Here is a 16094-nt window from a genome sequence, read left to right on the forward strand (position 1 = left end):
AATAATCTGCTTTTCTATTTTTACTATCTAGGTGAATAACTTTACACTTCCCCACTTTATACTCCATCTGCCACCTTTCTATATCCCTTTGCATCCTCCTTGTGTCCTCCTCACAGCTTACTTTCCCACCCAGCTTTGTATTGTCCGCGAATTTAGATACAGTAATTAGCTCTATTTCCTCATTTAAGTCATTGATGTATACTGTAAACAGTTGAGGCCCAAACACTGATCCTTGCAGCACTCCACTTGTCACAACCTGACAATCTGAGAAGGACCCATTTAGTCCTACTCTCTATTTCCTGCCTGTTAACCTTTGATTCATGCTAATATATTGCCCTCAATTCCATGAGCCCTAATCCTATGTAACAACCTTTTACATGGCACCTTGTTGAATGCCTTCTGAAAAGACAAATGCACTACATCCACTGGTTCCCCCCTATCTAACCTGCTAGTTACATCTTCAAAAAACTCTGAAAGATTTGTTAAACACGATTTCCTTTCATAAAACCGTGTTGACTCTGCCTAATCATATTATGACTTTCCAAGTGCCCCACAATGATGCCTAATTATAGACTCTAGAATTTTCCCTACCACCGATGTCAGGCTAATTGGTCTATAGTTCCCCATTTTTTCTCTCCCATCCTTCTTAAATAGCGGTGTTACGTTTGCGACTTTCCAATCAACGGGAACTGTTCCAGAATCCAGGGAATTTTGGAAGATCAAAAGCAATGCATCCACTATCTCTGCAGCCACCTCTTTTAAAACCCTAGGAAGCAGGCCATCAGGTCCAGGGGATTTATCAGTTTTTAGTCCCAACAATTTCTCTAGTTCTATTACCTTACTGATATTAATTTCTTTAAGTTCCTCACTAATATTAGTCTCTTGGTTCCCCTCTATTTTTGGTAAGTTTTTAGTATCTTCTAACGTGAAGACAGAAGCAAAATATTTGTTTAGTGACTCTGCCATTTCTTTATTCCCCATTATAATTTCTCCTGTCTCTGCCTGTAAGGGACCCACATTTACTTTTGTTAATCTCTTCCTTTTTATATACTTGTAAAAGCTCTTACAATCTGTTTTTATATCTCCAGCTAGTTTACTCTCATATTCCATTTTCTCCCTCTTAATCAGTTTCTTGGTTATCCTTTGCTGCCCTCCCAATCCTCAGGTTTACAGCTCTTTTTGCAATATTATAGGCCTCTTTTAATTTTATACTTAAACCTCTCTAGTTAGCCATAGCTGAACCACTTTTCCAGTGGAATTTTTATTTCTCAAGGTAATATGCGTTCGCTGTGAATTATACGATATATAATAAAGTTTGTCGTTGCTTGTCTACAGTCATATCTTTTAGTCTACTTTCCAAGTCTCTTTTAGCCAAATCGTCCCTCATACTTGCAAAGTTGGCTTTATTTAAGCTTAAGACCCTTGTTTCAGACTTAACTAATCACTTTCAAACCTAATATTAAATTCCATCATGTTATGTCCACTCTGCCCTAGAGGAACCTTAACTTCAAGAATACTGATTAGCCGTGCTTCGTTACACAATACAAGATCTAGGATAGCCTGTTCCCTGGTTGGTTCCTCAGCATATTGTTCTAGAAAACTCTTTAATGCATTCCATAAACTCATCCTCTAATTTACTTTTGCCAATTTGGTTTTCCCAGTCTATATGAAGATTAAAATCACCCACTATTATTGGGTTCTTCCCCTCTACTGTTTTTATCTCATCCTTTATTGACAGGGCTACAGCCTCCCCACTCGTTTTCCATATTGCCTATCTTTCCTATACATCAGGTACCCTGGAATGTTTAGCTCCCAACCTTAGTCTCCCTGTAACCATCTCTCAGTAATGGCTACTAGATTGTAGTAGCTCTATTTGTGCCATTAATTCATCTATCTTGTTACGAATGCTTCGTGCATTCAGGTATAGCGCCTTTAATTTTAACTTTTTACTATTTCCCCTACTCACTGATGCCCTATTTTCTTTGTTAAAACTCTTTATCCCCACTTGACACACTGTTCTTCATCTCCCAAATCGCTACTCTGCTCTACAGCCTTCACTTTTCTTATTTACTTTGTGAGCTTACATTTAACCGTAACCCTCCCTCCTCCCTTATTAGTTTAAAGCTCTATCTATCTCCCTAGTTATTTGTTTTGCCAGGACACTGGTCCCAGCCCGGTTTAAGTGGAACCCACCCCGATGGAAGAGCTCCCTCTTTCCCCCATACTGGTGCTAGTGGCCCATAAAATGAAACCTCTGCCTCCCGCACCACTCTTTCAGCCACGTATTCAACCCTTTAATCTGCTTGTCCCTGTACCAACCGTGAAGAGACATCCTTAACCCTGGCACCAGAAGGGCAACATAGCCTTCGTGATTCCTGGATGCGGCTGCAGAGAAGAGTATCTGTCCTCCTGACTGTATTGTCCCCTATCACAACCACATTCCTTTTTGCTCCCCCCACTTGTGTGGCCTCCTGTACAGAGGTGCTCTGGTCAGTTTGCCTATCCTCCCTACAGGCTTCCTTACCCACACAGGTTGCAAGTACCTCGTACCTGCTGGGCAAGGTTAAAGCCCGAGGCTCCTCCACCACTCCCTCTGGGGTCCCCTTACCTGCCCGACTGTCAGTCAGGCTGTCCTGTCTCTGACCACTGACAAGATCTGTACATCTACTGAGCCTCAGGGGAGTGAATGCTTCGTGGATCAAAGTATCCAGGTAGCTCTCCTCTTCCCCAACGCTGCGCAATGTCTGCACCTCAGATTCCAGCTCAACAACTCTGAACTGAAATTTCCTGAGTTGCAGACACTTGTTTCAGATGTAGCTGCCCGGGCTTGGGCTGCTCTCCACGACCTCCCACAGCTGCAGTTGCCGCACAACACCTGCCCTGCCATCCTGCCGCTCACACTGACCTCACGGTCATGTCACTTATTGTTTTCCTGCAGCTCCGCCGCAGCTCCTGTCCTCGCTCTCCTCTCTGAATTCCTTCCTCTCCTTGTCCTCCTGTCTCTCTCTCTCTGTCCCTCTTTCTCTGTCCCTCTCCCTATTTTGTTTTTTTCCTTGGTTCAGCCGTTAAGTGTGGACGTCACTTGTTGTTTTTCCACTTTATACCTCTCCGAATTAGTGACTGCCGACCTAGCTAAGTTTTATACCTCCCCTGGGGCGCAGCTCCTCCTCACTCTGCCCTCGCTCTGCTTTCCGAATATATATATTTACATAAATACACATCATACACACACACACACAGCAGCCGAAGCTGGACACATCAGGGCCCAGACACGTTGTCCGACTTAAGCAGTGTCTGAGGCTAACTGAAGTTCCCTTACTTCTTCCAGCCCATCAGAGGATCGGAAGCAGCGCCTCCTCCTTCTCATTGCCATTCCCACTGGAGGGAGGCGGCTCCCAGGTGATTCACTGCCTGGAGCCGCTTGTGAATGGATGGGCTCTCCACCCAATCACAAGTGGCTTCAGCCGTCAATCGGGATCTGACCCCTCCAATTCCCTCCCTCGTTTGCTCCGTTCCTCCGTCCCTCACAAACTGACACCCCGAAGTCGCTTGTGGATGGCTGGAGTGTGCTGTCAATCACAATTTGACTCCTCCTATCTCCATCCCGGAGCTGGTTGAGACACAGTGAGTAGCCTCAGTGGCGAGTAGCAAGGCTTTCTATCAGAATTAATCAGATTGTTGTCTGAATTAACCGGCATATTTAAGAATACAAATTAATTGGGGCTGGGCGTTTTGTCCGATTTACCCAGCATCACAGGTTACCTGGCTAAAGCGGTGTCTACTGTACACATTTCTTTTTTGTTTATTGATGAACCTAGACGTCAGGATTGATCCCTTGTAGTCCTTCTTACCCCACATCTGGTCTCTGACAAGGACCATTTTCCTCTAGCTCTGCCAAGTCACCCACCTCTGACCATACCTCACACCCAATGTTGCTGAAACCCTTCTCTGAACTTTCATCACCTCCTGCCTCGATCTCTCCATTTGCCCTCCTCCCCAGCTCCACCATTCATAAAATCCAACTAGTTCAACACTCTGCCGTCCATCTCACCTGCATCAAACTCCACACCCCCACCACTCAATCCTTGCCAGGCTCCATTTGCTATCTGCTGCAGAAGGAATTAATTTCACATTCTTCACACTCACCCACTAATCACATCATGCCTCTGGCACCTCCCTACTTCTCTGATCTCACATCCCACTCGTCTACCTGCCCCATTCACTCAGCTAGTTCAGGCCTTCTGCACTTGCCTTGACCCCTCCACTGCACCATCAGCAGTCTTGCTTTCTGCCCCAGGACTCTGGAACTCTCTGCCTCAACACCTCTTTGTCAGTCTTCAGAACACACCTCTTCAACTGTGCCTATGGTCACCTCCCCTACTCCCTGGCTCGCAGTCAAATTACATCTGAGATGCTGCCCCATGAGAAAGTGCTTTATAAACACAAGTCACTGTGTTGGTAAATCAACTATTATTACCTGCTGTGACACGCCCACTTCTCCCTCACGGATTTCTAGGATATCCTCATGAATCAGGGCAAGAACTTGCTCAGCTCTGATGAGCTGCCTCTCCACAAAGGAGCCACCACTAGTTATCGATCTTCAGCTGTATTTCCACTGATCTTCCTTTGAAAGAACTGATAAAGCAGTTGATCAATGTTCCTGAAATTCATGAGGCAAAATCTTCCTCACTTCCTTGGGCATCCTGAAAGCCTCCAACTGTTCCATTTGACAGCAAGGTTTTTGTAGTTGTTGCTAAAATGATAGCGGGTGCCCCATGTTAACAAAAGCACACGCAATGTAGGTACAAAATAAAGGCCTCCATTCTGGAACATTCAGTTTCCAATTGTTGTATTGATTCTGAAACTCTAAGAGGGTCCCTTTAGCCCAGGAGAGCATTCACCGTTTAGTTATTCCCTTCCTGCCTCCCAGGAGTAATGTGGCTGTTGTACCACAGGGACACGCTTGAAACTCCTCCACGTTTCAACTGCCTCACGGAAACCAGCTTTGGAGTTTTCTGCCTCTCTTCCTGCTGCTGCACTTCCTTCTTTTTCTTAAGTTTTTCTTGCTTCTCATGTTTTTCCAATTCCAAATCGGTGTCAATATACCTCAAGACATATTCATGAGGCAATGCTAAGGGCAGTTCTGCAGCTCCATTCTGATTGGCTGGAGAACTGAAGGGATAAGATCAAACGGGCCAAAGAGCCTTCTTCATCGAAACTAATAATAATCCTTGCATTTGATATAGTGGTTTTCACATCTACTAGATGTCTCAAAGCGCTTCACAGAATATACTGTAAAGTGAATTGACTGTATATTTGTGGTAAGATGCAGCAGCCAATTACGCACAGCAATGTCCTACAAACAGTCGTGGATTGAGTGACCAAATTATTATTGTTTTTTTTGAGGGATTATTATCCCTGGAAAAGTGATCCGCCAATCGACTAACAACTAGTTTCCTACTTACTGCTCGGTAAAGAGGCGTGTGGAATAAGGAAACTTGCCCAACGTTTCTCCCTGCTCATGAATTAAACCCAGGTCTCACTTGTGAGGCAAGTGCTCTAACCACTGAGCTACAGGACTACATTGTTATTTTCCAAACATAACATTTTTCACTCTTGATTTAAAATCCCTTAACTCTTTCTGGGCAAATAATAATAATAATCCTTGCATTTGATATAGCGCTTTTCACGTCGGGAGGACGTCCCAAAGCGCTTCACAGAATATACTGTAAAGTGAATTGACTGTATATTTGAGGGCGAACGCGGCAGCCAATTGCGCACAGCAATGTCCCACAAACAGTCGTAGATTGAAAATGACCAATTTATTACTGTTTTTGGTTTTGGAGGGATTATTATTAGGTGTGTGGAGTAAGGAAACTTGCCCAAGGTTTCGCCCTGACCTGCCTGGAAATGAACTCAGGTCTCTCGCTTGCAAAGCGAGTGCTCTAACCACTGAGCTACAGGACTCCACCAGATGCACCAGAACCTACGAGTTCTTAAGGACAGTATTATTTTTTCTCTTCCAATTTCTCTCCATGAGAGAAAGGGGGAGAAATAAGTACATTAATGGGTAAACAGGAAAGGAATGTAACATAGCACACATCAACTCTGCCACGACTGAGATCAGCCTCTGGAAGCTTTAGGGAATTCATATTAATGCTTTGACCAATGATTAACACATTAAAATGGGAAAAGGTGCTTCTTCAGCAATTTACTTTGAAGTGACTGGTGACGTTTGATGTCAAAGATTAACCAGTCCTGATTTTTCACATCCCGTTCAACATAGAAGATGTCACTTAAGGCAGCAACGAGCTCCGTCACACTGTAAAACCCCAACTCCTTCAGTGGAAGCTCCTGCCCAAAAATATCCTGCAAGTCAAGAAAAATATTTTTTTCAGAGTAAGGCATTAATCTGTCATTATCTGTTAGCATTTTGCTCTCAGCAGAAGTCTTAAACATGATGACTTGCACATTAAGTTACACTGAAGGTGCTTTCAAAGACCAACTGAAATTACCTTAAATTCCACAGGGAGTCTGGAAGCCAATAAACCATCAGGCCTTTGTGCTACTGTCTAAATTAAAGACAAGAATAACTCAGAAACCACAAGTGGAACTGAATGTCAATTAACAGAACTATGATGCAACTCATTAAATTGATTTAAAACAAAGTAAAGATGTTCCTTACTTCCTCTGTATCACTGAAGCCAACACATTGCCATTACATTCAATTCTACTCACAAACCAGACTTTCTCCTTCACTTTTGGATCAATAGTGCCTCCAACTCCTTTCTCTAACAGCACCGCCTTCAGGTCTTTCACAAGCTTGAACAAAATGGTCAAGAGTCAACAAAGTTATTTTAGACAAGGGAGCATTATAATTTGGGATGAGAGCTGAAAATAGTATTGGTTCCTTGCCTTTTCACTGGCTTCTTCAGTTGCAATTCTAATAATAAACCCTGCATTTGTTATAGTACCTTATCACATTGTTGAGACGTCTCAAAGCATTTCACAGGATTTACTGTAAAGTGTATTCTCTGAGTATTTTGTAGTTGAACATGGCAGCTACATATTTGTACATCCAGTGCTGAGAATCCACCTTGATTTGCTTGCAAAGGTAAGCAACTGCTGCTTAAACTCTGCACCTCCAACTGGTGAAACCATCACTCAATGGGAAGGGATATGTGCCCGAGCTGTGGAAAGGAAGATGTTGGCAAAGCTCTCACGCCTTTCCTGCTGAGCTGTGTTGCCCACTGAGAAACTCACGGGGAGTCACTGGTACCTTACTCTCTGCCCCCATACTCTGGAACTCCATCCCACGGTCCCGTCGCCTCGCTTCCTCCCTCGCATCCTTCAAGACTGGTCTCAAGACCCTTCTCTTCGACTGTGCCTTTGGTCTCCCTCCCACCTCTCTGCCTTCGCTCACCCCTACACCACTCCTCCCCCATGTTCGGGCCCCAACACCTGACTGTTCTGCGCTTTGGGACGTCCTCCCGACGTGAAAGACGCTCTATAAATGCCATTTTGTTGTTGTTGTGTCCTCCCAACCGCAGGCTCCTGCCGCTGCCATGGGAGGATGTTCACCACGGAGGGAGGGAACGGAAGCTGGAATGTTGGAAATGGTCTCGGGTCGCATAAAATCATACTCCGGGCTGGATGTGGCTCACAGATCTTTCTCAAATAAGGAATCAGGCTCGTTTTTCGTACAGTATAGAAGAACAATCTGGAATATTTTTGTCAAGTAATTTTACAGGTAATAATTTTCCCTGAATTGCTGCAACACAAATAAGGGACAAGGTGAAAACTTTTGACAAAGTACACTATTGGAGCCCACAAACCTGCTCCAGCCTTCTGCCAGGAATATTTTAAGAAGAAACACAGGGTTATTTTCTTTCCATAACTGTGGAAAAATATCAAACCTCCATTCTGCATTGCACTTCAGATGGGCGAGTAACTCACATCAGGAGGAAATTCCCCTCAATATAATTAATGGCACATAAAATATAATAAGCATTGTATCATGATTAACAAACCTTTTTCATCCCTCCATCGAAATACTCTAATCCTGTGTTGGAACCTGGGACGTTGTCTGGATCCAAAGGCTCCAAGCTCTGCTTCTGAAATGTTTGTGTGGGTGGTTTGAGGGGGATCAATGGCACCGATGTTGATTCTGCCTCAACAGGGTGGTTTGCAATGGACTGGCAATGCCATTCACCTTCATCAATACAATGGGAAAACTGGTTACAGTTTTACAATGAAATCAAAGTCATAGAAGTCAAACAATGGAAGGAAACAGCTGCCCATCCTGAACCTTACCTTGTACAAAAAAACACTCTCTATTCTGGACCTTCAGCAATAGCAGGGAACCCCGACGTGTTTGCTGGATCACAATATCATCTGCAGCTGTTTTCAGCACCTCCTGCAAGGAGTAAAATCCATACCTGGCACACTGGAATGGCCGGCCATACTTTTTCACAAATGCTTTGTCAAAATCTGATAGCAGGATGCCATCAGGGAAGGAAAGCAGGAGCTCTCGAATTTCACATTTCACTAATGCTGGTAAAACAGGGATGGAGTTGCAGCGCCGAGGCAGGAATCCCTGCTTTTGTGTGAAATCATACCTAGGCTTTCTCAAGTTACGTTTGGTTTTGGAAGGGATCCTTGATTTTGCCACCATCTCTTCAATTCCCTTTGTTGTTGCATCCCCATTCCCTAGAAGTAAGCGACAAAAACGTTCTAATAAATAATAATCCTTGCAATTTATGTAGCGCCTTATTACGTCAAGATGTCTCAAAGTGCTTCACTGGATATATTGTAAAGTGAATTGACTGTATATTTTGTGGGCAAAACGTGACAGCCAATTGCGCACAGCAGTGTCCCACAAACAGTCGTGGAATGAAGTGACCAATTTATTGTTATTAAAAAGGTAGATTACACAATCAAATATCAACAGTTTTCATTGCTTAAACATATTTTCTTCTTACAAGAGAAACAGCAGGAATTATTTAGAATTATACAGTTCTCATATTACCATCATCACATTATTATTCCAAGAGTAGATGGAGATTAGTTTACCATATAATCCTCACAAAACTAAGTTAATATCTTGGTTGCATTGTAATATTGTCCATACAATTCTACCCCATACAGAATTCTCTGAAGTAGCAGGTTTAACTCCAAATACCAGAAGCTTTGCTGACATACCTGTCCCAGTTACATTCATTATCCACTAACCTTGTTAAAATTCACAAGTATTTGCTAACAGGTAAAGGGAAATCACTTGCACCTGACTGTCTCCCAGTGACCCCTTCCCAACTCCTTCTTTTCCTTGTTTATATGTTCCACTCGGTGCTGTCATCTACAGACTTGGAGTCAACATCCACATGGAGGCGGACACCCAAATTGACTTTAGAGTGTGTCCAGGATTTGTTTCCTTAATCAGTTTAGCGGAGGGAGGTGTTTGTAGTGGAATAAATGTGAAGATAATAATACAAACAAAATCAGGCAGAATAGAAAATATAGAAGGGAAGCAAGATTCAAAAGGTCAAGAGGGGATATGAGGAAAGACTGGCAGGGAACATAAAGAAAAATACTAAAGGATTTCAATAAACACATAAAAGGTAAAATTGTTCAAGAAAAGGTAGAAACAAAACAAGAAGTCCTGTAGCTCAGTGGTTAGAGCACTCGTCTTGCAAGCGAGACGCCTGGGTTCAATTTCAGGCAGGGTGAAACCTTAGGCAAATTTCCTTACTCCACACGCCTAATAATAATCACTCCAAAACAAAAAACAATAATATTTGGTAATTTTCAATCCACAACTGTCTGTGGGACACTGCTGTGCGTAATTGGCTGCCGCGTTTCGCCCACAAATATACAGTCAATTCACTTTACAGCATACTCTGTGAAGCACTTTGAGATGTATAGATGTGAAAAGCACTACATCAAATGCAAGGATTATTATTATTAAGAAGTGAAACCTAATCATAGAAAATTAAGGGCTGGCAGAGGTATATATTACATAGATAGTATTTTGTCTCAATTTTTACAGAAAAAAGTGGTAGTGAGACACTGAGTGTACAAAAACAGGACGTGAAGCATGTAAAAGCACCTCCTGATGTGAAAGGTACTTTATCAAGTGCAAGGATTATTATGATTATTATTTATGGATGGGATAGAACTTGCCAAGAGAAAGCTGAAAGAGATCTATAAGACCATAAGATGTAGGAGCAGGAGTAGGCCATTCAGCCCCTTGAGCCAGCCCCGCCATTTAATAAGATCATGGCTGATCTTCTAGCCCTATCCCCATATCCCTTAATCCCTCTATCTTTTAGATCTATCAACCCCAGTCTTGAATATGTTCAAGGACTGAGTATCCACAATCTTCTGGGCTAGAGAATTCCACAAATTTACTACCCTCTGAGTTAAGAAATGTTTTTTCAACTCAGTTCAAGAAGGCTGACCTTTAATTTTGAGACTATGAACCCTAGTTTTAGATTGTCCAGCCAAGGGAAACAGTCTCACGGCATCTATCCTGTCAAGACCCTTAAGAATCTTATAGGTTTCCATGAGATCACTTCTAATTCTTCTATATAATATAGGCCTAGTTTACTCAACCTATCTTCATAGGTCAACCCCCTCATCCCAGGAACCAATCTAGTGAATCTACACTGCACCCCCTCTAAGGCGAGTATGTCCTTTCTTAAATAAGGAGACCAAAACTGCACACAATATTCTAGGTGTGGTCTCACCAAGGTCTTATACAACTGCAGCAAGACTTCCCTACTCTTGTCCTCTTAACTGTTTTGCAACAAACTCCATCATGGTATTAGCCTTCCTAGTTGCTTGGGATCTAGGGACGTTGGGAGATGTTTCTTGTTATCAGGAGACTGTGGGAAGGAGAAAAACAATTTGTGGTACAAAACAAACTGGGTTTTGTCTACTGGTCAAGTTAACTAACAATTTCACTCCTGCTCACCTTTCAGAATGAGACTCCCATTCCCACAGGTGTGAATTTTAATAGCATCAGGCATGTCAGTGATTAGCTCCAGCACAGATCTGTACCCCAGAGCATATAACGGCAGACGCTTTCCCATCATCTTGTAGTAATCACTTTCTAACTCAACTGGAGACAGGCCACCTTGAGCAGAAATCAGCAGAGAACGCAGCTCCTTCTTTAGAACATCCAGTAACACCTCCTGATCAGACATTCTCAGGTACTGCATAAAGCAGAAATCGAGGAATAAGAAGAAATTATCAAACAAGAGATTGTGAACAACAATTTGATTTAACAGTGCCCTTCACGCAGGGATCGGAGCAGCAAACAATGGTGAAATTTGAAGCTGTTAGGGAGGTGGCCGTAGGCGCAACCGAAGAGGAAGGTCTTCAAATTGCTCAGTTCCCGCGAGATGGCACGGCAAATTCTTTACTGCTTAAAACTAATTATTCAATGTGACTTTAAAGCTCCTAATACACATCAGATATGAAGCTTCATGGCCATCCCTACGTTTCTCGCCGTTCCGCTTTCCAAAGTGCACCTTTTCTTCTTGTCTGAAAACCAACACGACAACACCACCCATAAACATCATCCAAACACCCACTGACAAGGCTGAACATTAGCCCAAACCAAATTATCAGGCACTAAGTTTCTGGCAACTGAAAACAAGCTGTACATCTTGAATAAGACATTTGAAGAGTCAACCAGGCTCTCAAATTACCGTCCCATCTTTAACTTACCAGCCCCCTCCCCCCTGCTCCTCCTCACCCCCTCCTCCTCCTCACCCCCTCCTCCTCCTCACCCCCTCCTCGCCTCCCTCACCCTCTGGAACTCCATCCTGGAGGCCCTTCCCCCATCTCCTTCAAGATCCGTCTCGACCCTTTCTCTCTTTTAACCGCGCCTTCACCCCCCCCCCCAGCCCAGCCCCCCGGCCCGGCTCCCCCAGCCCAGCTCCCCCCCCGGCCTGGCCCCCCGGCCCGGCAGCCCAGCTCCCCCCCCCGGGCCCAGTGCCTGTCCATGGCACTGTGTAAAAGCTCGTTACTCATTCCCTCCCGTCAGACAGATCCCCTCCTGTGCCTCTCGGGCGGCGCTGGTGCCGCCAACAGCTTCTCACCTCCTACAATCTTGTCGTTTACTGGGATTTTTCTCGCAATTCCTGACACAGCGCCTTCCCTCCCGCCTCTTCTCGCGCCCACACCACGTGCTCCGCCCCGCACCACGTGGTTTACAGCCCCACCCCACCCACGGGCTCCGCCCCGCACCACGTGGTTTCCACTCAGGGACCCGCCTTGCATCACGTGGTTTCCACTCCAGGATCCGCCCCGCATCACGTGGTTCCCCAAAGGGCTCCGCCCCCACAGCACATGGTTTACACTGCCCAGAGACTCCGCCCCCCTCCCCACGTGCTCCCTTCCCTGGCTGCACCCTGAGGCTGGGGCAGCAGCTGCTGGGAGGCCTTTCCTGTAACTCTTCCTGGTGTGGCAACACACATTTGTTGGGGCACAGAAAGCAGCTGCTGCTCATCTCGATTCACTGGCAACAACTTCACATTGTAGTAACTCTCCTGTCTCAACAGCTTCACAGTATCAGCTGGAAACCTGAGGATAAGGCGGGCAGATGGAGTTGGGTTAGAATGGCGGGGCAGGCTCGAGGGTCCAAATGGCCTACTCCTGCTCCTAATTCCTACGTTCCCGAGGCAGGGTTGGGGAAAAATGCACGGTTAAACAGAAACATCTTAAGACAGGCTTTAAAGATAGAGCAAACACAAGAGGGTTCAGTGAGGACTTGGGGGGGGGGGGGGGGGGGGGGGGCAATCGAGGCAGTTTTAAAACTTGAGTTTGGTTCGGAAACCATTAAGCTTAGTGATGGCTTTCCACATGTTACACATCTGGTTGCCTCAAAAAAAAAGGGTGAAGATGGTAGTTTGAAAGTAGATGATATGAGAGGATGGTGATGTCGGCTAGTGCAGGGAAGATAAGTGTCCAAGATAGGTGTCAAGTGTTGTGGGCTGAATGAAAACTGGATTGAATGTGGTTGAGGAGCGAATGCCAGGATGTGATCGAGGGAAAATGTGATGGTCTCATATTGGAGGTCAGGAAAGACAAACAGGGATAAAGTGCGAGTGGAAGCTGGATGGGAATTCCTCACACGGCACTTTCCCATCCCAGTGAGGTGTTGGAATCATGCCCTCCACCTAGCACAAGTGACCCAGTCACATGATTATATTTAATCTCACAAAAGGAGACATTAATTATTCTTATTACATTTCTCACCATGACACATTTGAAACATTTCAAGTAATTCAACAATGTTTATTCAATTAGATATTTTTCACAATAAAACATCTTAACATCTTAATTTTACTTTAATGACACCAATGGAATAAAAAGTAACACCTGCAAATAATGAACAATTCAAAGAATAACCAGATATTTTTGTTGTGTTTTACAACTCATGAGCCATTCTAAAGAATGTTTAAACATTGCATATCAAATGCCATAAACTGCAAATCAAAGGTACAACATTTACAGGAGTTAATTTCACAGTTCATTCAAAAACTGTCTTCCGGTGCTCCACATTGACTGGAGATATAATAGCTGATGTGTTTTGGGTAAGAAGGCTGGTCAGTCTCATTCAGATCTAAAGTCACACGGGAAGGGGTAGTGTCTGCACCTCATCGAAGCACTCTGTGTAGGCTTCTTGATATTCATCATGAGCTTTGATCATTATTGCGCATGTTGGTCGCTTGGATCCTGCTGCAGCTCCCAGGTCCTTTGGGAAAAATAGCCAGGAATCATCATAACCCAGATACAAACCCAACATCAACTTAACTGCCTTCTAACTACAATCGGTTAGTGAGCTTCAACTGTGGTGGCCACTGAAGCCATCTCTGTGCAATGCTCTCAGGAAAGACTCAAACCTGATGAACCAGCTTACTCCAATCCCTCCAAAACAAAAAACAATAATAAATTGGTCATTTTCAATCCACGACTGTTTGTGGGACACTGTTGTGCGCAATTGGCTGCCGCGTTCGCCCACAAATATACAATCAATTCACTTTGCAGTCTATTCTGTGAAGCGCTTTGAGATGTCGAGAAGACGTGAAAAGCGGTATATCAAATGCAAGGATTATTATTATTATAATCCTCAAACATAACTGTAATATGCTGAATTAAATTTGATCCTGTATCCCTCCGGCCCATCAAGAAAGACTGAGTTCATCTCAACTCAGCTGCAAACAAGTATAAGGATTTGATTTTAAAACAATTTGTTTAAATTTTAAAATAAAATGAAACCATACCGATTTAGAAGGAATGTAAGCATAGGGGATGTCCTTATCTTCACACAAGATCGGCAGATGGCTGTAAACATCAATAGGCAGAGTATCACCAGCCAACACAACTATCCTGCAACAAAAGTCAGATCAAGACAACATTGTTAGAAAGTCATTGAACTTCATATTTGAAGATGTTCCATAGCACAACTCCAAAAATGACAGTAACATTGCTGAGCGTAAATTTGCTGCTTCATTTATCTTCAAATACAGTCACTACACTTCACAGTAAAATCCTGTTAAGCACTTTGAAAAGTCTTGAGGATATTAGAAGGTACTAAATCAAAAAGATGCAATAACATTTAATATTTAAGTATAATTATTTCTATTTATAGAATCATAGAATATTACAGCACAGGATTTGGTCCATCATGTCTGTGCCGGCTCTTTGGAAAAGCTACCCAATCAAGTCTCAATCCCCCGCTCTTTCCCCATATCCTTGCAAAACTTTCCTTTTCAAGTACCTATCCCAATTCCCTTTTGAAAGTTATTATTGAATCTGTTTCCACCGCCCTTTCATTCCAGACCATAACAACTCTTAAAAAGAAATTCTCTTCATCTCCCCCCCCCCCCCCGGGTTCTTTTGCCAATTATCTTGAATTTGTACATCCATCAATTTGGATTAATTCTGCATTCCTTTTTTAAAATCAACTATTGTGAAGAATTGCAAAGGGTCTTTTCTGTAATAACAATATTTCAGTAGCAGCAAAGCTCCCCAAGAGGGGATTGATGATGTGCTGGCCACTCAGTGACATTCACACTCACCCTTTCTCCCCTTTGTTGATGAATTTCTGAACTTCCTTCACGCCCCGGCGGATGTGCTTCAGTTTCGCAGCTGTGGATCAGATAAGTCATCGTTACCGGAATGTCGGCAGCATCTCAGGCAGTCATTGCAGCACAGCCCCGAGGCTCTTCCCCCCCAGGCTCCCCTCCACCCCCCCAGGCTCCCCTCCTCTCTCCTTCCCCCCCACCAGACTCCCCTCCCCCCCAGGCTCCCCTCCTCTCTCCTTCCCCCCCACCAGACTCCCCTCCTCTCTCCTTCCCCCCCACAGACTCCCCTCCTCTCTCCTTCCCCTCCACCAGACTCCCCCCCCCCCAGGCTCCCCTCCTCTCTCCTTCCCCCCCACCAGACTCCCCTCCTCTCTCCTTCCCCCCCACCAGACTCCCCTCCTCTCTCCTTCCCCTCCACCAGACTCCCCCCCCCCAGGCTCCCCTCCTCTCTCCTTCCCCTCCACCAGACTCCCCCCACCACCAGACTCCCCCCCTGGCTCCCCTCTCGGCTCCTCTCCCCCCGGCTCCCCTCCCCCCCACCAGACTCCTCCCTCGGCTCCTCTCCCCCCCAGGGTCCCCCCGGCTCCCCTCCCCCCCGGCTCCCCTCCCCCCCGGCTCCCCTCCCCCCAGGCTCCCCTTCCCTCCTCAGGCCGGTACCTTTCCTCACGCACTTGTACAGTTTTTTGCTGAGTTTGCGGGAGGCCAGAGGCTGCGCGATGGCGTTCACATTGACCACCAACTCCTCGTAGCTCCTCTCCGGCGCCGCCTCGTTATCGACCTCCTGCTTCACCGACTTCATCACCGCTCACTGCGCACGCGCCGTCCACCGGAAGGAGAAGTGGCTGCTGGGAGACCAATAGAAACCGCCGTGGCGAGCACGTGACGCACCTTGTGACCGCGGGGGCTGTGTCCGCTGGGTCCTGGCGCCGCTGTGTTCAGTCACTTTAATAATCCTCGCATTTGATATAGCGCTTTTCACGTCGGGAGGACGTCCCAAAG

The 16094-nt window shown here is 45.1% G+C and overlaps 2 protein-coding genes across 3 annotated transcripts; both read right to left on the reverse strand.

Annotated features, from left to right (window-relative positions):
* Positions 1–4502: 4502 nt before the first annotated feature.
* tdrd5 (tudor domain containing 5) lies at positions 4503–12224 on the reverse strand. Of its 2 annotated transcripts, none has more exons than XM_042341150.1 (8): positions 12105–12224; positions 10973–11213; positions 8314–8709; positions 8031–8212; positions 6739–6822; positions 6516–6572; positions 6216–6369; positions 4503–4635 (listed from the first exon to the last, which is right to left on the reverse strand). In XM_042341150.1, the coding sequence occupies exons 2-8, from the start codon at positions 11202–11204 to the stop codon at positions 4601–4603; spliced, it is 1140 nt and encodes a 379-aa protein (XP_042197084.1). In that variant the 5' UTR covers positions 11205–11213; positions 12105–12224; the 3' UTR covers positions 4503–4600. The 2 variants fall into 2 exon arrangements, with proteins under 2 accessions (XP_042197084.1, XP_042197083.1); XM_042341149.1 differs by having other exon boundaries at positions 4503–4753.
* A 1060-nt stretch (positions 12225–13284) lies between these two features.
* Positions 13285–15906, reverse strand: nhp2 (NHP2 ribonucleoprotein homolog (yeast); the record flags this gene model as incomplete). The annotated part of the gene is given in 4 exon segments (NM_001292925.1): positions 13285–13762; positions 14292–14397; positions 15090–15159; positions 15753–15906. Coding segments are annotated over 4 exon segments (444 nt in total). The 3' UTR covers positions 13285–13636.
* Positions 15907–16094: the final 188 nt, after the last annotated feature.

Source organism: Callorhinchus milii, unplaced genomic scaffold (genome assembly GCF_018977255.1).
Source record: "Callorhinchus milii isolate IMCB2004 unplaced genomic scaffold, IMCB_Cmil_1.0 Scaffold16, whole genome shotgun sequence".
Taxonomy (NCBI): Eukaryota; Metazoa; Chordata; class Chondrichthyes; order Chimaeriformes; family Callorhinchidae; genus Callorhinchus; species Callorhinchus milii.

Excerpts from the sequence above, each read along its gene's own strand:
- tdrd5 (XM_042341149.1), bottom strand. The coding sequence starts at position 11,204 with ATGTCTGATCAGGAGGTGTTACTGGATGTTCTAAAGAAGGAGCTGCGT. Across the intron at positions 8,710-10,972 it reads TGGGAGTCTCATTCTGAAAG|GGAATGGGGATGCAACAACA; the intron begins GTGAGCAGGAGT and ends GCTTACTTCTAG. Across the intron at positions 4,754-6,215 it reads ACGTCACCAGTCACTTCAAA|CAACAACTACAAAAACCTTG; the intron begins GTAAATTGCTGA and ends CTATCATTTTAG.